The sequence below is a fragment of the Tachyglossus aculeatus genome, chromosome 1 (genome assembly GCF_015852505.1).
Source record: "Tachyglossus aculeatus isolate mTacAcu1 chromosome 1, mTacAcu1.pri, whole genome shotgun sequence".
Taxonomy (NCBI): domain Eukaryota; kingdom Metazoa; phylum Chordata; class Mammalia; order Monotremata; family Tachyglossidae; genus Tachyglossus; species Tachyglossus aculeatus.
In genome coordinates this window covers 115,069,184-115,091,055 of record NC_052066.1, presented here as the reverse complement: position 1 = coordinate 115,091,055, position 21,872 = coordinate 115,069,184, and the positions used below count along the sequence as shown (strand labels likewise).

At 42.4% G+C, this 21,872-nt stretch overlaps 1 protein-coding gene across 2 annotated transcripts in view; it reads right to left on the bottom strand.

Moving 5' to 3' along the window:
• Nucleotides 1–21,872, bottom strand: part of NBAS (NBAS subunit of NRZ tethering complex) — a 352,219-nt gene that overhangs the window by 249,953 nt on the left and 80,394 nt on the right. For both annotated transcript variants that reach the window (XM_038758591.1, XM_038758650.1), the window contains exons 12-14: nt 14,894–15,022; nt 4,956–5,019; nt 2,292–2,485 (exon numbers count right to left, since the gene is read on the bottom strand). In XM_038758591.1, coding sequence (XP_038614519.1) covers nt 2,292–2,485; nt 4,956–5,019; nt 14,894–15,022 — 387 coding nt within the window. The remainder of the gene's footprint in view (nt 1–2,291; nt 2,486–4,955; nt 5,020–14,893; nt 15,023–21,872) is intronic.

Genomic DNA, 21,872 nt, shown 5'->3' with positions numbered 1-21,872 from the left:
AAAAATGCTGATTTTAATTATTTCACGGATTGAGTGCTTGCTACCTACGAGAGGGTTAAATGGTTAAAAAGAAAAAATGTACTGAAGGAATTGTTTTTATCTTTACAAATATATCTAAACTGTTAATATTAATGTCTGTCTCTATATATATACTGTGCGCTCAATATATGGACAGGAAACATGTCTACTGACTCAGTTGTATCGTACTCTCTCATGTACTTAGTACAGGGCTTTGAATATAGTAAAAAACAGTATGGCCTGGTGGACAGAGCACGAGCTTGGAAGTCAAAAGGACCTGGGTTCTAATGCTGGCTCCACCACTTGTCTGCTGTGTGATCCTGGGCAAGTCACTTCCCTTCTCTGTGCCTCAGTGACCTCATCTGTAAAATGGGGATTAAAACTATGAGCCCCACATGGGACAACCTGATTACCTTGTATCCACTCCAGTGCTTAGAACCGTGCTTGCACAGAGTAAGTGCTTAACAAATACATTATTATTATTATTATTATTATGTGTACAACCTGATTATCTTGTACAATAAAGATATAATAATCTTGTATATTCTTGTGCTGGGCACAGAGTATGCACTCAAGAAATACCACTGAATGGTTTGTGGATATGTCCTAGGGCTTAGTACAATGCCTGACAGATAGTTAGTGCTTAACAAATAGCATAAAAAAGTGCTCAATAAATACCATTGATCGTTATACGTATATTTATATATACAGTCTAACTTCTACAGATACTTTTAATTTTATAATTGGATATTTAACTTGCCACATATTGATTTACGAATATTTCACTTCTATGAGAAATCTGTAGATTTCTATAGATAGAAATCTATCAGCTCACATAGATTTGGGGGAAAAGAAGTATTTGGATGCTTGCATTAAGCCGAAAATGTAACTAAGCATCAAGATGAGAGTTTCTGGCTCATTTGTGTCCTTTTCAATGTACAAAAAAATTAAATGCTTAAGTTTATTTTTAAGTCACAGATGTCCTTTTTTCATACTGCACCAGCTGTAAATCCACTGTAAATCAATTTAAAAAAAAAAATTCTTGCACCGATATGAACTTTCTACAGGATTAACAACTCCGCACTTTCAGGAAAGCCACAAGAAAAGACTGAAACTGCTTAGAGCTCTTTAAGGATGAGAAAACTTGAACCGCCTGAACTCCAAACATGTGAAAGATTTAGAAACTGGGTAGATCCCAACCTTCAAAGGAGCCAAGGACCCTATAAAGGGTCACCAGTGGCTCAGTGACTCTGACGTACACCAGCATCGTCTAATGGAGAGATAATAATAATAATAATAATAATAATAATAATAATAATAATAATGGTATTTGTTAAGCGCTTTGTTAAGTGATCACTAGTCTGGAAACAGGAATTCTAATCCCGGGTCTGCCACTGGCCTGCTGGGTGACTTTGCACTTCAGTTTCCTCACCTATACAATGGGGACAATCAAATGTAGTATTTGCTCAGCGCTTACTATGTACCAGGCACTGTACTAAACTCTGGATCCAAGTAAATCGGGTTGGACACAGTCCCTGTCCCACTTGGGGCTCCCAGTCTCAACTGCCATTTTACAGATGAGGGAACTGAATCGCTGAAAAGTGAAATGACGTGGCCAAGGTCACACAGCAGACCTGCTGCTCCCTAATCTCCCAGGGAAGTTGTGAGGTTAAAATGAAATAACTGATGCGAAAGTACTTTGGAAAAATATAAACTGTTACACGAAGGCTGGGAAATACTACTGTTATGCCCACTGGGGCTCCTGTAACTACTGGACCCCCATAGTACATTGTTCTCATTGAAAAAAAAAATGCTACTTATTTCCTTTTCTCCACAGGAGGTCATTAAAATATATTTAAGCCACTTGTCTCGTGGTTCTCAAAGAAAATGTTGTGACTATGTGCCTTCACAACAATATTACGGTGGATGTAACATATTAAAATCTGGTTAACGATGAAATACTAAAAAGAAATCTATAAAACATTCGTGCTATTTTAAAATATTCTCATTTCCTTGGAGTTTTTGTGCCTCCATGTCTTTCCACCTTTATCCCTCTCTTAATTTTTCTCCCGTTCTGTCTCTGCCGAACTGTGACTCCCTCTCTCTGACAACGAATTCCTCTTATGGCAATAACTGAGGAAACTCTCTAAGAAGACTGATTTCAAAAACTACAAAGAAGTTAAAAGGTTCTCTGAAGCCAACACACATTTGCTTTTCTTTCCACATATCGATTACTATTATATTTTAAGTTGTTTTGGAAGGATCAAAATTACCTCTAGGCTTAAAAAGCCTCCTTCATGAGACGCGGTGACCTGTGGGGAGGTTTCAAACCATTCACATGACTTCCCCAATAAATTCTTCAAGGTTTTCACCGATGACACAGTTAAAGCACCTGAGCAGCGAGCCAAGATCACTGCATTATCGGACCACCAATTTACATCAATGAGTGGGTAAAAGGACTCTTTATCTAAAGAGAGGGGGGGAAAAAGATAGACATTAATCCCTGAAATGAAACGAATGAAGTATGCCTGAGTTTTGCCATACTGAATGTTTTCATGAGGGAATTAGGAGATGTCCTTCTGACGACATGATCCTATTGGGATAGAGCACGATATAAAGCTTCTTCTCCCCCTTCTAGACTGTGAGCCCACTGTTGGGTAGGGACCGTCTCTATATGTTGCCAACTTGTACTTCCCAAGCGCTTAGTACAGTGCTCTGCATACAGTAAGCGCTCAATGAATACGATTGAATGAATGAATGAATGGGCATTGGGCACAGAGAGTGCAGCATTATGTGTTCTCAATGTGGGCCCTTAAAGAAGCAGGAAAAGGAAAAGCAGGTGGAGTTAAACAAGCATAACCAATATTAAATTTTCTATAATTGATTTATCTTACATTTTTATGTACTGAGACAGATGCAAAGCAATATACCTGAATAAATAACAAAGCCATGAGAAAACTACTCATTCATTCATTCAATCATATTTATTGAGTGCTTACTGTGTGCAGAGCACTGGACTAAGCGCTTGGGAAGTACAAGTCGCCAACATATAGGGACGGTCCCTACCCAACAACGGGCTCACAGTCTAGAAGGGGGAGACGGACAACAAAACAAAACATGTAGACAGGTGTCAAAATCGTCAGAACAAATAGAATTAAAGCTATGTGCACATCAGACTGTGAGCCCACTTTTAGACTGTGAGCCCACTGTTGGGTCGGGACTGCCTCTATATGTTGCCAACTTGTAATTCCCAAGCGCTTAGTACAGTGCTCTGCACACAGTAAGCGCTCAATAAATACGATTGATTGATTGATTAACAAAACATTCCAACATGAGTGGTTGGTACCCCTTCTCGGCAAAACAGTTGAGTAAAGCACACGACTTCACCGAGTACTTACAGCTAGCGAGAGAGTCCAATATTAACACCCCAATAAAATTAAGATTAAGACAATTCAACGGATTAAAAAAGCATTTCTGTGGAGAAAAGCTTACACATCATATTTAATCATCAAAAGGATATGTCCATGCATTAGATTTTCAGAGCAGGTGAAGCTCATCATAGCGCAGGGTGACAAGCATATGCTCATCGAATTACGGACAAGAAAACAATTCATTCATTCATTCATTCAATCGTATTTATTGAGTGCTTACTGTGTGCAGAGCACTGTACTAAGCGCTTGATAATCTGTTATTTGCTTGTACTTAATGAGCTTCTAGAGGTAAAACCAGTCTGGTTTACGGAAATTAGGAGATGTGCCAATTAGATATGGTTTCTTAAGAACAAATCCCTCAAGAGACCTGCGGCACGAAGAGGGGGAAACAAACGTGATGCCACACGTTGTGGGGAACCAATGCTACAGCTCGTCAAAAGGCGACCTCAACAGCCCTGCGCAGAGTATGGAGAGTATGGAGACTCATTAGCTCTATTGAAATGCAGGTAAAATTTCAGTCAGCAGTGTCCTATTCAATCTGGAGGGGACACCTTTAATAAAGATAAAATCTATCTCATTTCTAGAAACTCCCCATTCTTCTGAATGACTGGGCAGTTTTCTGTTAACTGGGTGACTTAGACATGGGCACGTGTGACTATATATGATGGCGTCTCCAATCAAGAACGACAGACGAGCCTCAGTCCTACATGGCAGAAGTGAGATCATTCATTCATTCATTCAATCGTATTTACTGAGCGCTTACTGTGTGCAGAGCACTGTACTAAGCGCTTGATAATCTGTTATTTGCTTGCATTTAATGAGCTTCTAGAGGTAAAACCATTCTGGTTTACGGAAATTAGGAGATGTGCCAATTAGATACGGTTTCTTAAGAACAAAGCCCTCAAAAGGCCTGCGGCACGAAGAGGGAGAAACAAACGTGACGCCACACGTTGTGGGGAACCAATGCTACAGCTCGTCAACAGACGACCTCGACAGCCCTGCGCAGAGTATGGAGAGTATGGAGTCTCATTAGCTCTATTGAAATGCAGGTAAAATTTCAGTCAGCAGTATCCTATTCAACCTGGAGGGGACACCTTTAATAAAGATAAAATCTATCTCACAGTAAGCGCTCAATAAATACAATTGATTGATTGATTGATTGACTGATATATGCACGCATGTACACATAAGCATACATGTACGTTTGTGAACACAGCCTAGGTTTTGCAGTCTGCTAAACCGAAACAATGAAGGAGGAGGAACCACCCTTACTCTTGAGAATCATAGTTAATCAAGCAAAACCATCATGAGTTGCAAAGAAGAATTACATATTCCTAGTAAAATCTGAAACAGTCACAAATCTTGATTCCTCTTGGCTAGAATTAACTGCAAATTCAAAGATGCATAAATTCAGACACTTTCCCGAGGCATATAGCTCTAATTAAAATCTTCCATACTTTGGCCACTGTCAATAATGGGGTGGTACAGAATTTACCTTTTGCTCACCTTTTATTTTCTTTCTTTTTTCTGTAAAGATCCTCCAATCGGGATTAATTTCATCAAATCCTGGCTAAAAAAGGAAACCAGTTAAAATCGTAATTTATTAGAAACAAACCATTGTAACCTATTGGTATCCTTTGGAAACACTTTGACTTTTGAGTTTTAATTTGATCTACTGTCCATGAAGTTAGTTTTCAAGGAGAGTCATGATTTCCCAGTGTAAACAAAAAACCAAATATTTTGAATTCTAAAAGAGACACGAAATCCATTCTGAGGGACTCTGAATCTACTGAAAATAAAACGATGATCAATTTTCTCCCAGTAGGAAGCAGCATTAAGGCCTTGGAGTTGGAGCCCCTGAGTTCTAATCCCAGTTTTGTCACTTACCTGCCGTGGACTTCAGGCAAGACACTTAATTACTCTGTGCCTCCGTTACCTCAACTGTAAAATGGGAGGAAAATACCTGTTGTCCGTCTCTCTTAGACTTTGAGGCCAAAGTGGAACACAGACAGTGTTAAGTTTCTTAGGGTGCCACCCTCCCAACTGCTTATAATACAGGGCATGACATAATGAGCAGCGTGGCTCAGTGGAAAGAGCACGGGCTTGGGAGCCAGAGGTCATGGGTTCGAATCCCGGCTCCGCCACATGTCTGCTGTGTGATCTTGGGCAAGTCACTTCACTTCTCTGGGCCTCAGTTCCCTCATCTGCATAATGGGGATTAAGATTGTGAGCCCCAAGTGGGACAACCTGATCACCCTGTATCCTCCCCAGCGCTTAGGGCAGTGCTTTGCACGTAGTAAGCGCTTAACAAATGCCAATTATAATAATCATGTGGGACAACCTGATCACCCTGTATCCTCCCCAGTGCTTAGAACGGTGCTCTGCACATAGTAAGCGCTTAACAAATGCCAATTATAATAATAATAATAATAAGCACGGAAATTAGTGTGTGTTTCCCCCTTTTTATATATCTAACGCCAGTCTCCTCTCTCCTCTTTCTATTTTTAGATTGCAAGCCCCCCACAGAGGGACAGGGACTAATTTCCACCTGTATATTCTTTCCCAATCAATCAATCGTATTTATTGAGCGCTTACTGTGTGCAGATCACTGGACTAAGCACTTGGGAAGTACAAGTCGGCAACATATACAGACAGTCCCTACCCAACAGTGGGCTCACAGTCTAAAAGGGGGAGACAGAGAACAAAACCAAACATACTAACAAAAGACAATAAATAGAATAGATATGTACAAGTAAAATAAATAAATAAATAGAGTAATAAATATGTACAAACATATATACATATATACAGGTGCTGTGGGGAAGGGAAGGGGGTAAGATGGGGGGATGGAGAGGGGGACGAGGGGGAGAGGAAGGAAGGGGCTCCGTCTGGGAAGGCCTTCCAGCACTAAGTACTGTGCTCTGCACACAATAAGTGCTTAATAAATATTATTATTACAATCCTCTCTCTAGACTGGAAGTCCCTTCCCCTCTATATATGCCAGACGACCACTCTCCCCACCTTCTAAGCCTTATTAATGTACCATCACCTCCAACAGCCTTTCCCAATTAAGCCGTCTTTTCCCAAAACTCCCTCTCCCTTCTGCATTATCTGTGCACTTGGATTTGTACCCTCAGGGCACTGGGTATTCACCCTGCAATTAGCCACTCAGTACTCATTCATTCATTCAACCGTATTCACTGAGGGCTTACTCTGTGCAAAGCAATCAATCAATAAATCGTATTTATTGAGCGCTTACTATGTGCAGAGCACTGTACTAAGCGCTTGGGAAGTACAAATTGGCAACACATAGAGACAGTCCCTACCCAACAGTGGGCTCACAGTCTAAAAGGGGAAGACAGAGAACAGAACCAAACACACCAACAAAATAAAATAAATAGGATAGAAATGTACAAGTAAAATAAATAAATAAATAAATAAATAGAGTAATAAATATGTATATAGAGTATAGAGTAATAATAATAATAAGAAGAAGAAGAATATAGAGTAATAAATATAAATAAATAAATAAAAAGCACTGTACTAACTGCTTGGGAAAGTACAATACAACAACAGACACATTCCCGTCCGCAACTACCTCAGCCTAGAGGGGGAGACGGACATTAATAACCATAAAAAAATAAATTACTGATATATACGCATGTGCTGTGGAGATGAGACGGAGTATGAATGAAGAGAACAAGTCAGGATGAATGAAGAGAACAAGTCAGGATGAATGAAGAGAGCAAGTCGGGTCGACGCAGAAGGGAGTGGGAGAAGAGGAGAGGAGGGCTTAGTCAGGGAAGACTTCTTGGAGGAGATTTGTCTTCAATAATCAATCAATCAATCGTATTTATTGAGCGCTTACTATGTGCAGAGCACTGTACTAAGCGCTTGGGAACTACAAGTTGGCAACATATAGAGACCAGTCCCTACCCAACAGTGGGCTCACAGTTTAAAAGAGGAGAGAACAGTTGTCTCTCTGTTCACAAGAAGCAACGTGGCTCAGGGGAAAGAGCACGGGCTTGGGAGACAGAGGTCGTGGGTTCTAATCCCGGCTCCGCCACTTATCAGCTGTGCGACTCTGTGCAAGTCACTTCATTTCTCTGTGCCTCAGTTCCCTCATCTGTAAAATGGGGATTAAGACTGTGAGCCCCAAGTGGGACAACCTGATAACCCTGTATCTATCCAGCGCTTACAACAGTGCTTGGCACATAATAAACGCTTAGCAAATACCATCACTATTGTTATTAAGAGGAGGGAGGGTGTTGCCAGCCAGAGGTAGGATTCAGCACTTAGAAGAGTGCTCTGCACATACTAAGTGCTTAACACATACCATCATACTTATTATTATTATGTGATTGAGAGGTTGGCGGCAAGATGGGCGAGAGCAAGAAGGTTAACATTAGGATGAGAAGGTTACCCTTTTTTTAATGGCATTTATTAAGCACTTACTATGTGCAAAGCACTGTTCTTAGCGCTGGGGAGGTTACAAGGTGATCAGGTTGTCCCACGTGGGGCTCACAGTCTCAATCCCCATTTTACAGATGAGGTAACTGAGGCCCAGAGAAGTTAAGTGACTTGCCCAAAGTCACACAGCTGACAGTTGGCAGAGCCGGGCTTTGAACCCGTGACCTCTGACTCCAAAGCCCGGGCTCTTCTCCACCGAGCCACGCTGCTTCTCTGATACCCTCAGCATCAGTACTTATGTACTTGTCCGTACCTAAATTATATTCATTAATGTCTGTCTCCTCCCTGTAGCTACTTGTTGTGCCGTACTCTCCCAAGTGGGATTTGTCCAAGTTCCCCCTTCTAGACTGTAAGCCCATTGTTGGGGACCGTCTCTATATATTGCAGATTTGTACTTCCCAAGTGCTTAGTACAGTGCTCTGCATACATTAAGCGCTCAATAAATATGACTGAATGAATGAATGAAAGTCACTTAACTTCTCTATGCCTCAGTTTCCTCAATTGCAAATAGGAGATCCAGCACTCTTCTGCTTAGACTGTGAGCCCCATGTGGAATTGGGACTGTATTTAGGCTGATTAATTTGGATCTACCTCAGTGTTTAGAACAGGACTTGCCACATAGGGAGTGCTTAAGTACCATAAAAAACGCTTAGTGCAGTATTCTGCATGCAATAAATGCTTGATAAATGCCATTGATTGATAGCACTATTATTAGTGTTGGGAATGTAATAGGATTCCGGATCCTAACATACCCAGATACTCCCACCCAGTCCAAACCTGACACCCACTAAAATTCTTAAATTGCCTTTTTTCTTTCTTTGCCGGCGGACGAGGCAGAAGACGCTAGCGTAAAAGAAACTTGTAACTGCGATTCTACTAACATATTAAAATAAAAATCTGGGAATGAAAACTCAATTTGAGGTGGCATAAAATCATTTCGTTTGAGGATTCATTTGGTTACATAAAGTAAAATGCTTCAAATCATTTTCAGGGAATTAGCTATTACAAGCTTAATAAACTACATTTATTAGAGAAGGGAATGAATCACAAACACAACAACTGGATGGGAAAATTTTATAAATGACAGTTTATGTGGATTTCATTGCCTTAAATCATGAACAAAACATAATAATGAACAGATTGCTGGAGCAGATGGATTTTCATACACTCCAAAAGCTGAGAGATTAAATCAATTCAAACTAGGGGTAGCAAGTAGAATAGGCACTTCTACAACTGTTTTTGTGGGATTCAATCATTAGATTGTACAAAGTACTAAATCACAACGTACGACCTGTGGAAGTTACACAAGAGCTGGAAATGACAACAGAAGTAGGAATTAGTTTGAAAAGGTAAAACACCTCCTTATAAGAAATTACACTCCAAACACACACACACCAAAATCTGAGGCCTTTAGTAAAAATCAGGGTTTTTTTGTGTTTTCCCTTGCTCACTACCTCAGAATTTGGCTCCATTTGTCCCTTTATTTCTTCTATCACTGTCCTGTCCTTCTCTTTCCCTATTTGTACCACGGCAACTGACTAACAACCTAAGTAGTTCTTGAAAGCCAACTAGAATAACAGTAATTTAAAATATATTCTTGCAACAGACAAACGCTGGAGTTTTTTTAATCAGAAGAGTTCCCTTATTAGACTCATTAGACTTTTACACACCATGCATTTCAAAAACTAAGATCAATCAATCAATTGATCGTATTTATTGAGCGCTTACTGTGTGCAGAGCACTGTACTAAGCGCTTGGGAAGTACAAGTTGGCAACACAGAGAGACAGTCCCTACCCAACAGCGGGCTCACAGTCTAAAAGATGTACAGAAGTCGAAACAAGTTATTTTAATGGGTATTTTGTAACAGAAACACTCAGAAAAATGAAAATACTACAATTTAAGAAGACAGAAAAAAAGGGCCAAAAGCACATTTTTGAAGGTTTTCAAAAATCTTCAAAAGAAGATTTTGAGAAGCAGCGTGGCTCAGTGGAAAGAGAACGGGCTTTGGAGTCGGAGGTCATGGGTTCGAATCCTGACTCCGCCACATGTCTGCTGTGTGATCTTGGGCAAGTCACTTAACTTCTCTGGGCCTCAGTTACCTCATCTGTAAAATGGGGATGAAGACTGTGAGCCCCACGTGGGACCACCTGATCACCCTGTATCCTCCCCAGCGCTTAGAACAGTGCTTTGCACATAGTAAGCGCTTAACAAATGCAAAAAAAAAAAAAAAAAAGATTTTGCCACTCGGCCCATCCATTAGAACAGGGGACCGACTTTATAAGCCATTTAAATACTTTGTCAAGTTTGGTTCATTTACCACGTTTATCTGAAGCTCAGACAGAGAATAGGTGGAGACCTGGTTTTTCTACAGCTACATTCTACACCGGGGGTGGCAAAGTCTCAGGAACTGAAGAGCCGTGAGACGAAAAACACACTGCGGCTGAGAGTCGCAGACTGATCGTAAAAAACGCATTTAACTGGAACGTTTAAGCATTTAACTGCTCAAGAGAAGCCGTGTGGCTCAGTGGAAAGAGCCCGGGTTTAGGAGTCTAGACTGTGAGCCCGCTGGTGGGTAGGGCCCGTCTCTAGATGTTGCCAACTTGTACTTCCCAAGCGCTTGGTACAGTGCTCTGCACACAGTAAGCGCTCAATAAATACGATTGAATGATTGAATGAATGCTGAGTAGGGACCGTCGCTATATGTTGCCAACTTGGACTTCCCAAGCGCTTGGTACAGTGCTCTGCACACAGTAAGCGCTCAATAAATACGATTGAATGATTGAATGAATGCTGAGTAGGGACCGTCGCTATATGTTGCCAACTTGTACTTCCCAAGCGCTTAGTACAGTGCTCTGCACACTGTAAGCGCTCGATAAAATGCGATTGAATGAATGAATGAATGAGTCAGAGGTTGTGGGTTCTAATCCCGGCTCCGCCGCTTGTCAGCTGTGTGACTTTGGGCAAGTCACTTCACTTCTCTGGGCCTCAGTTACCTCATCTGTCAAACGGGGATGAAGACTGTGAGCCCCCCGTGGGACAACCTGATCGCCTTGTAACCTCCCCAGCACTTAGAACAGTGCTCTGCACATAGTAAGCGTTTAATAAATGATATCATTATTATTATTATTGGCATGTTTGATTAGGGAAAGGAAAAGGAAAACTTGACAACAATTGGATGGAAGGTGTACAGTGCTGGTACATTCGGCCATTCCCACAAATCACCAGGCGATGTTAAGGTGAGAGGAAAGAAGGAGATGAGGGGTGGCAGGGATCAGACATTCCCGGGGTTAGGAAGGGGGAAGGGGAGGTATGGAGAAGATGGTGATGGTGGTACTTCCCAAGTGCTTAGTACAGTGCTCTGCACATAGTAAGCGCTCAATAAATACGATTGATGATGGTGGTGGTGACTGGCAGTTGGGGCTGGAGGAAGGGGCTGGGGGCTGGACGTTAACCTGCTCTCCAGCCTGGGCCCACGTGGGCAGAGCCACTGCCCCCGCCCAACACAGCAAAATGATAAATACTAAAGCCTCCATCTCTTAGCTCGTCTCAACCTTGTGGGTGCGCCCCGCCCGCCCTCACTTCCACCAATCAATCAATCAATCAATCGATCGTATTTATTGAGTGCTTACTGTGTGCAGAGCACTGTACTAAGTGCTTGGGAAGTACAAGTTGGCAACATATAGAGACGGTCCCTACCCAACAATCAATCAATCCATCAATCGTATTTATTGAGCACTTACTGTGTGCAGAGCACTGTACTAAGCGCTTGGGAAGTACAAGTTGGCAACATATAGAGACGGTCCCTACCCGACAGTGGGCTCACAGTCTAGAAGGGGGAGACAGAGAGCAAAACCAAACATATTAACAAAATAAAATAAATAGAATAGATATGTACAAGTAAAATAAATAGAGTAATAACTATGTACAAACATATATATATATATATACAGGTGCTGTGGGGAAGGGAAGGAGGTAAGATGGGGGGGTGGAGAGGGGGAGGAGGGGGAGAGGAAGGAAGGGGCTCAGTCTGGGAAGGCCTCCTGGAGGAGGTGAGCTCTCAGTAGGGCCTTGAAGGGAGGAAGAGAGCTACCTTGGCGGATGGGCAGAGGGAGGGCATTCCAGGCCCGGGGGAGGACGTGGGCCGGGGGTCGATGGCGGGACAGGCGAGAGCGAGGTACAGTGAGGAAATTAGCGGCGGAGGAGCGGAGGGTGCGGGCTGGGCTGTAGAAGGAGAGAAGGGAGGTGAGGTAGGAGGGGGCGAGGTGATGGACAGCCTTGAAGCCCAGGGTGAGGAGTTTCTTCCTGATGTGCAGGTTGATTGGTAGCCACTGGAGATTTCTGAGGAGGGGAGTAACATATCCAGAGCGTTTCTGGACAAAGACAATCTGGGCAGCGGCGTGAAGTATGGATTGAAGTGGGGAGAGACAAGAGGATGGGAGATCGGAGAGGAGGCTGATACCCGCATGGACGCCTCCCTCTTACCCCACTGGGCTTCAGTTTTCTCAAGTGCACAATGGGGAGAATTGTGCCCACTGAGAAGCAGCGTGACCCAGTGGGCAGAGCACAGGCCTAGGAGTAAGAAGGACCTCGGTTCTAAGCCGCTTGTCTGCTGTGTGACCTTGTGCAAGTCTCTGTGCCTCAGTTCCCTCATCTGGAAAATGGGGATTAAGACTGGGAGCCCAAAGTGGGTCAGGAGCTGGGTCCAACCTGATCAGCTTGTATAATAATAATAATAATGATGATATTTGTTAAGCGCTTACTATGTGCAAAGCACTTTTCTAAGCGCTGGGGGGGAAACAAGGTGTTCAGGTTGTCCCTGGTGGGGCTCACAGTCTTAATCCCCATTTTATAGATGAGGTAACTGAGGCCCAGAGAAGTTAAGTGGCTTGCCCGAGGTCACACAGCTGACAAGCGGCGGAGCTGGGATTCAAACCCATGACCTCTGACTCCCAAGCCTGTGCTCTTTCCACTGAGCCACGCTGCTTCCACTGAGCCACGCTGCACTGAGCCCAGTGCTTTAGTACAATGCCTGGCACATAACAAGCACTTAACAAATATAATTTTTAAAAAAAAAAGTTGCAGAGCAGGTGGAGAAGAGCAGCAGTTCGGCTGGAGAGCTACAATTTAGCCACCCCTGGTTTACTGAGAGCGGATATTTTCAATAACAGCCACGTATAATGCTTGGTCCTTAACTGAGACAAAGTCGCTATCAATTTCAGGGCACCCGAAACTCAACCGCCTTATGAACTGAGGACTCCCTGAGGACTTGCATCTTAGTTTCGTCCGCTTCTTCTGAGGAGAAGCAGCGTGGCTCAGTGGAAAGAGCCCAGGCTTTGGAGTCAGAGGTCATGGGTTCAAATCCCAGCCCTGCCAATTGTCAGCTGTGTGACTTTGGGCAAATAACTTCACTTCTCTGGGCCTCAGTTCCCTCATCTGGAAAATGGGGATGAAGACTGTGAGCCCCCCGTGGGACAACGTGATCACCCTGTAACCTCCCCGGTGTTTAGAACAGTGTTTTGCACATAGTAAGCGCTTAATAAATGCCATCATTATTACCATTATTATTATTGGCATGTTCGATTAGGGAAAGGAAAAGGAAAACTTGACAGCAATCGGATGGAAGGTGTACACGTTCGGCCATTCCTACAAATCACCAGGTACTTGGTAAAGAGCCCCGTCTTTGGACAGAAAGAGGATGAAGGCAGGGTCACAGACAGGCGGAGCTCCCTCTTTACAAGAGGTCAGATGGGGATACTGAGTAAAAGGGGGACAGGGCTGGTCCTACAGGGCCGCTCCGTTTCGAAATTCAATCAATCCTATCTATTGAGCACTTACCGTTTGCAACGCACCGTACCACTTCTCACCCGTTCTTTCCAAAATGCTTTAGGGCCTCGTCAGCTCTATTCATTCATTAACTCAATCATATTTATTAAGCCCTTACTGTGCGTACAGCATTGTACTAGGAGCTTGGTACGATATAATAATGATGATAATAATAATGATGGCATTTATTAAGCGCTTACTATGTGCAAAGCACTGTTCTAAGCGCTGGGGTGGTTTCAAGGTGACGATCAGGTCGTCCCACTAAGCACTTGGGAGAATACAATATAACAACAAACGGACACATTACCTGCCCACAGTGAGCTTAAATAATAAATAAATAATGATGGCATTTATTAAGCGCTTACTATGTGCAAAGCACTGTTCTAAGCACTGGAGAGGTTACAAGGTGACCAGGTCGCCCCACGGGGGGCTCACAGTCTTAATCCCCATTTTCCAGGTGACATAACTGAGGCACAGAGAAGTTAAGTGACTTGCCCAGAGTCACACAGCTGAGTGGCGGAGCCAGGATTTGAACCCATGACCTCTGACTCCAAAGCCCGGGCTCTTTCCACTGAGCCACGCTGCTTCTCTTCAAACGGACACATTCCCTGCCCACAACGAGCTCACGGTCTAGAGGGGGGCACAGTGAAAGCTTGCTGTGGGCAGGGAACACGTCTACCAACTCTGTCAATTGAATTCTTCTAAGTGTTTAGTACAGAGCTCTGCACATAATAAGTTTTCAATAAACATCCCTGATTGATTGACTGATTGTGTCAGTGTACCTTCAACGATAACTCTAGGATTCATTCCTTCAATCAATCGTATTTATTGAGCGCTTACTGTGTGCAGAGCGCTGTACTAAGCGCTTGGGAAGTAAAAGTCGGCAACATATAGAGACTGTGAGCCCACTGTTGGGTAAGGACTGTCTCTATATGTTGCCAATTTGTACTTCCCAAGCGCTTAGTACAGTGCTCTGCACATAGTAAGCGCTCAATAAATACGATTGATGATGATGATATAGAGACGGTCCCTACCCAACTGAATGGATTCACAGTGCACTGATCTGACAAATGAGAAATTCCTGCTGACTTCTTCCTAGTCTCAAAACGGGAAAATGCTCAGATATTATTCCAAAGCCGCCCCCACCTACCTGCTCACTCTGCTTCCATTCACCTTGTTGTTTGAGAGACGGAATGGCCCAGACGCTCAGCTTCCCTGAGAAATGAATGGCGGCCAGGAGGGTTCCATCGGGGGAAAGGCTCATTTTAAAAATCCCATCCTGTACAAGAATTTCATAAAAGAAAGGAAGGTAAAGCAAGTGACGACACTGGAATAATACCTTGAAATTATACAGCGCTCTTATTCATTTCAAATGATAAATATTCACGGGGAACCGATAAGGAAGGCTTAAGAGCAAAATTTTCCAGGCTACTTTCTGTGTCTGATACATATTTATTACTCTATTTATTTATTTATTTATTTATTTTACTTGTACATTTCTATCCTACTTATTTTATTTTGTTGGTATGTTTGGTTCTGTTCTCTGTCTCCCCATTTTAGACTGTGAGCCCACTGTTGGGTAGGGACTGTCTCTATGTGATGCCAATTTGTACTTCCCAAGCGCTTAGTACAGTGCTCTGCACATAGTAAGCGCTCAATAAATACGATTGATTGATTGATTGATTGATTGATTGATACCAGCCATTCTCCAATCTGTGACCCACTCCTTACTGTATTGATTCTATCCCCTATGATCAAACGGTGGCATTCACGGAGCACTTACTATGTGCCGAGCACTGTACTAAGCGCTGGGGGACTGGAATACAACAGAGTTAGCAGACATGTTCCCTGCCCACAATAAGCTTACAGTCTAAGAATCTCTCTAAGGGCAAAGAATTCAATGTCATTTTATAATGGCACAACATGGGCACTTAAAATGGCTTCTGTTGCTGCTTACAGAACATAAAGAAGATCAATCAATCGTATTTATTGAGCGCTTACTGTGTGCAGAGCACTGTACTAAGCGCTCAGTTCCCTCATCTGTAAAATGGGGGTGAAGACTGTGAGTCCCCCGAGGGACAACCTGATTGCCTTGTAACCTCCCCTGCGCTTAGAACAGTGCTTTGCACATAGTAAGCGCTTAATAAATGCCATCATTATTATTATTATTATTATTATCATTATTATATGATATTAGTTCTCAAATCCCTAATGCTGTTCATTTCAAGATGTTGTCCCTAAGAAACAGGAGAATATGCAACTATGTCACAGGCATATAAGTACAATGGAGACAGTGTCTCTACTAAATTGTGATCAATTCCAAGAACTTCTTAAGGTATTTTTATTCAAGACGCTCAATGTAATTGCTAGGCCTTACTCTTCCTCAAGTTGCTGAGCAATGTACCACATTTTTCAGAATCTATGCGCACTTGCCAAAAATCAGCCTCAAATGGAAAATATAAATCATCTCACAGTCTAAAAGATAAAATATAAATGATAATTATAATAACAGAATTTGTTAAGCACCTACTATAATAATGAGGGCAGTTGTTGAGCGCTTAGTGTGTGCAAAGCACAATTCTAAGCGCTGGCACTGCTCTGCTGGTGTAGAGCAAAGATAAAGTTTGGAGACCGTCCCCGTCCCACATAGGGCTCGTAGTCTTAACGCCCATTTTACAGATGAGGGAACTGAGGCCCAGAGAAGCCAAGTGATTCTGCCCAAGGTCACACAGCAGAGAAGTGGTGGAGCCAGGATCAGAACCCAGGTCCTTCTGACTCCCAAGCCCGTGCTCTTTCCACTAGGACATGCTGCTTCTCGATGCCTATCAAGGGTTGCCTAAATCTCTTGATTTAACTATTTCATATCGCTGTCGCAGAATCTTTTCCTCGCCAGGTCATGTACTATTGTGGTAGAAACCCCCTTTTAGACTGTGAGCCCACTGTTGGGTAGGGATCGTCTCTATATGTTGCCAACTTGTACTTCCCAAGCGCTTAGTACAGTGCTCTGCACACAGTAAGCGCTCAATAAATACGATTGATGATGATAGAAACTCCTGTACCACCCTCCCTCTACACCCTCAACCCGCCCCACCCGCAACTGGCCTACATATACAACTATTTTAGCCAAAATCTCCGCTCATCAACATCATTTTGTCGGAAGACTAACACTAAATGTAGATTCTCTTCTTCACCAAACTACCTATTATCTCTAGCCCAGTCTTCTCACGACTACTTTCTCCCAGGCTCCCATTTCTCTTGCCACCTCTTCAACTCCAGGCCACAGATTTCGGCCATCATGAGGCCATTTCAAAATCAAATGTCTACAGTAAAGAAATGAAACACTCTGAATCTAAAGATGTCAGCTGCCGTCACGTGATTTACTTACAAAGATATTTAATTATTACGTGATAATCTTCTAAGATGTGGTAGAAGAACGCATTTTCGACGCTGAACTAAATTGTCACAAAAATCACGACTGAATCCGTACCACTGACTTTCGTAAAATTGGCAGAGTATGGTTTAACACTACTGCAACAGTGATCAACAGGTAACTCAACAGGAGAAAGCAGTTGTTGCATTAATTATGTTAATGCTACTTGTCTCCCCCTTCTAAACTGTGAGCCCACTGTTGGGTAGGGCCAAAGGCCAAATGTGATTTGTTGGGGGTTTTTTTGCCCAAAGGCTTTGAAGATATATGCTCTTTGGACTAGAAAAATTAGGGTGCACTTAGAAAGTATGGGCAAAGAGGACACCTTGGAGGAGGATGAGAAAGGAGTCCTGAGGACTAAGGAAGGTATAAGAAAAATCCAATTTTTCTAGTATTTTCTCCCTTTCAAAAATCTTAAACTGGAAATTTAAGAATTGCAAAGAAGTGCCCATATGCTAAATGCATACAACATATGAAATTGGCCTTTTTATTTAACTGATCATTATTTGGCTTTAATCAAAGTCATAGGAATCCATTATCTATATCTGAATTATCATCAATCAATTTTCAAAAAGACTAACTTGGTTATTAACTTGGGACTGTCTCTATACGTTGCCAACTTGTACTTCCCAAGCGCTTATTACAGTGCTCTGCACACAGTAAGTGCTCAATAAATACGAATGAATGAATGAATGATTGAATAATGCTACTTCCATTTTTTTTTCAATTTAGACACCTAACATTTTACCTAGTCTTTGGAGATTAAAGTTGCAGTATTCCAGAAAATCGCAGAAAAACTACTAAACATTGAAGGAATTAGAGCAACTCTTCAATGAAATACTCAAAGCTCCCAATTGGCAAGCCCAGGGCACCTCTCCACCCTCATCTGAAATAGCGACTGAAGCCCAAACCCTTCTGTGCTGGGGGGCACCCCTCCTTCCACACACTCTGAAAAGTGTGAGCTAAGTAAGCAGCACTCGGAATTAAATTATAGTTGGTTCCGTAATCAAAACCTCCTGCCATGCTAACTGTATTTTCAGTCTCCTGTAAATAACAAAAATCCCTCAAATGTTTAACCCCTAATCCTTGAAATGCTATGAAGATTTCTCAGGACATCTGAACAGCAATAATTCTCTCCTTGTTCTTCCATTTAAATTTAATACTGAAAGGCAGTACATTTTAAAAATTTAGTTTGGGTCCCTTACATGCCGGTCATTGCCGCTCCTCATTAACTGCATATGTCTGTTTTGTTTTGTTGTCTGTTTTGTTTTTTTCTCTGTCTCCCCCTTCTAGACTGGGAGCCCGTTGTTGGGTAGGGACCATCTCTATATGTTGCCGACTTGTACTTCCCAAGCGCTTAGTACAGTGCTCCGCAAACAGTAAGCACTCAATAAATACGATTGAATGAATGAATATGTGATTTTATCACATTGCCAAGATCCGCCCTTCCCTCTCCATCCAAACTGCTACCCTGCTGATTCAGTCTCTCATCCTATCCCGACTGGATTACTGCATCAGCCTCCTCTCTGATCTCCCATCCTCGTGGCTCTCCCCACTTCAATCCATACTTCATGCTGCTGCCCGGATTGTCTTTGTCCAGAAACGCTCTGGGCATGTTACTCCCCCCCTCAAAAATCTCCAGTGGCTACCAATCAATCTGCGCATCAGGCAGAAACTCCTCACCCTGGGCTTCAAGGCTGTCCATCCCCTCGCCCCCTCCTGCCTCACCTCCCTTCTCTCCTTCTACAGCCCAGCCTGCACCCTCCGTTCCTCCACCGCTCACCTCCTCACCGGGCCTCGTTCTCGCCTGTCCCGCCATCGACCCCCGGCCCACGTCCTCCCCCGGGCCTGGAATGCCCTCCCTCTGCCCCTCCGCCAAGCTAGCTCTCTTCCTCCCTTCAAGGCCCTACTGAGAGCTCACCTCCTCCAGGAGGCCTTCCCAGACTGAGCCCCTTCCTTCCTCTCCCCCTCGTCCCCCTCTCCATCCCCCCATCTTACCTCCTTCCCTTCCCCACAGCACCTGTATATATGTATATATGGTTGTACATATTTATTACTCTATTTATTTATTTATTTATTTATTTATTTTACTTGTACATTTCTTTCCTATTTATTTTATTTTGTTGGTATGTTTGGTTCTGTTCTCTGTCTCCCCCTTTTAGACTGTGAGCCCACTGTTGGGTAGGGACTGTGTCTATGTGTTGCCAATTTGTACTTCCCAAGCGCTTAGTACAGTGCTCTGCACATAGTAAGCGCTCAATAAATACGATTGATTGATTGATTGATCACTGTAATGCCCCAGAATGTACCAAGGGAATTAAGGTTACTGACTAGGTTCATTCCCAAAGGCCAAATGTGCTTTAATGTTTTTTTTTTTTTTGCCCAACGGCTTTGAAGATATATGCTCTTTGGACTAGAAAGATTAGGGTGCACTTAGAAAGTATGGGCAAAGAGGACACTTTGGAGGAGGATGAGGAAGGAGTCCTGAGGACCAAGGAAGGTATAAGAAAAATCCAATTTTTCTAGTATTTTCTCCCTTTCAAAAATCTTACACTGGAAATTTAAGAATTGCAAAGAAGTGCCCATATGCCTAAATGCATACAACATATGAAATTGGCCTTTTTATTTAACTGATCATTATTTTGCTTTAATCAGCATCACAGGAATCCATTATCTATATCTGAATTATCATCGATCAATTTTCAAAAAGGCTAACTTGATTATGAAATGAAGAGACAAATGAAGCCACCTATCTAAATACCCTAGTTTACCAGTGCTATCATACAAAATGTGGAAACCTTTCTCTATTTGTGTCGGTGCTACCTCTGTTCCAATGTTTTGGGTAGGTAATAACAGCAATCCCAAAGAAACACTACAAATATTAGCAAAAATTGTAGGAAATACGGCTTCTGGCAAAACTGATATCAACCAATCACCAGAGGGTTATTAAAAAAAAGTAATTACCCATCATCATCATCAATCGTATTTATTGAGCGCTTACTATGTGCAGAGCACTGTACTAAGCGCTTGGGAAGTACAAATTGGCAACATATAGAGACAGTCCCTACCCAACAGTGGGCTCACAGTCTAAAAGGGGGAGACAGAGAACGAAACCAAACATACTAACAAAATAAAATAAATAGAATAGATATGCACAAGTAAAATAAATAAATAAATAAGTAAATAGAGTAATAAATATGTACAAACATATATACATATATACAGGAGAATATCTTTCAGCCGTGACTCGTCCTTTTTTTTGTGAGGGTAAAGGCTGTTCTTTTTTAAGAAAGCACGTAAAATTAAGGTATCTTGAGACTTCATTCTTGAAGTCTTGCCTAATCGAAGGACAATAATACTCTGAATCGCAATAGTGCTGAATACTCACTCACTGAGAAGCGTTTCAAAGAATCCATCCAAATTAAGTGTTCTACCTTGCAGCCATTCGACCGCTAATGCAAACTCTGTGATGTTATAAAATAGCTACATTCTATATGGAGATAATTTGATAAGGGAAAATATGATCTGCATAGACAGCAGCTCTAGACAGTAATTTTACACACAAATCTCTACCCTTTCGGCATTTGCTGTTTACCCCTCCCTCAGCCCCACAGCACTTACGTACATTAAATCCATAATGTACTTATTTATACTAATTTCTGTTTCCCCCTTTGGGCTGTAAGCTCACAGTGGCTGGAAATGTGTCTACTAACTCTGTTGTACTGTACTCTCCCAAGGGCTTAGTAGAATTCTCTGCATATGCCACTGACTGATTGCTATTCTTCCCGAAATGTGACCACTTGAAATAGTCCTTTCTGAAATTCAGTCATCTCATTTCATCACCTTTGTTTTTCCTCCATATCTCGCATTATTTCGCTGAACTTTACATCTGCACCGTCTTCTGCTCTATCGAGTCTTTAATCTAAAAACAGCATGCCATCAGGATCCTATTATTAGTATCTGTAATGCGAACATTTGACTTTAACCTACATTTAGTAAAGTCATCGGTTAGAACCTGCCAAAGATAGTCTACCTTAATTGACATACTAAAGATCACTGTCCTGTTGCCACCAGCACATGGAAAGAAAAATATTCTTTCTCTGACCTAATCTAGTGAAATCACCGTATTACATTAACAGGAAAATTATTTTGTGACCACCTCATTTCCTCTTTTCCCATTTCCTTCTGCACTGGCCCTGACTTGCTCCCTTTATTCAGCACCCCGCAACAGGTCCCACGGCATTTATTTACATATCCTTAATTTATTTATTTATATTAATGTTTGTCTCTCCCGCTAGACTGTAAGTTTGTCGCGGGCAGGGAATGTGTCACAACGATAGTTGTGTTGTACTCTCCCAAGTGCAGTGCCCTGGACACAGTAAGCAATCAATAAATACAACTAATTGAATGACTGGTTAGAGGGTATGTGTAATCTGATTATTTGTACTTTTGATAGCCCAAATGTAGGTCCGTCAGTCAGTCAACCGTATTTACTGAGCGCTTACTGTGTACACTTGGGAGAGTACAATGTAACAGACACATTCCCTGTCCACAGGGAGCTTACAGTCCTTTCTACATCGTCACCATCAATCGTATTTATTGAGCGCTTACTGTGTGCACAGCACTGTACTAAGCGCTTGGGAAGTACAAATTGGCAACATATTGGCAACAAATTGGCAACAAATTGGTTCTACATGGAACA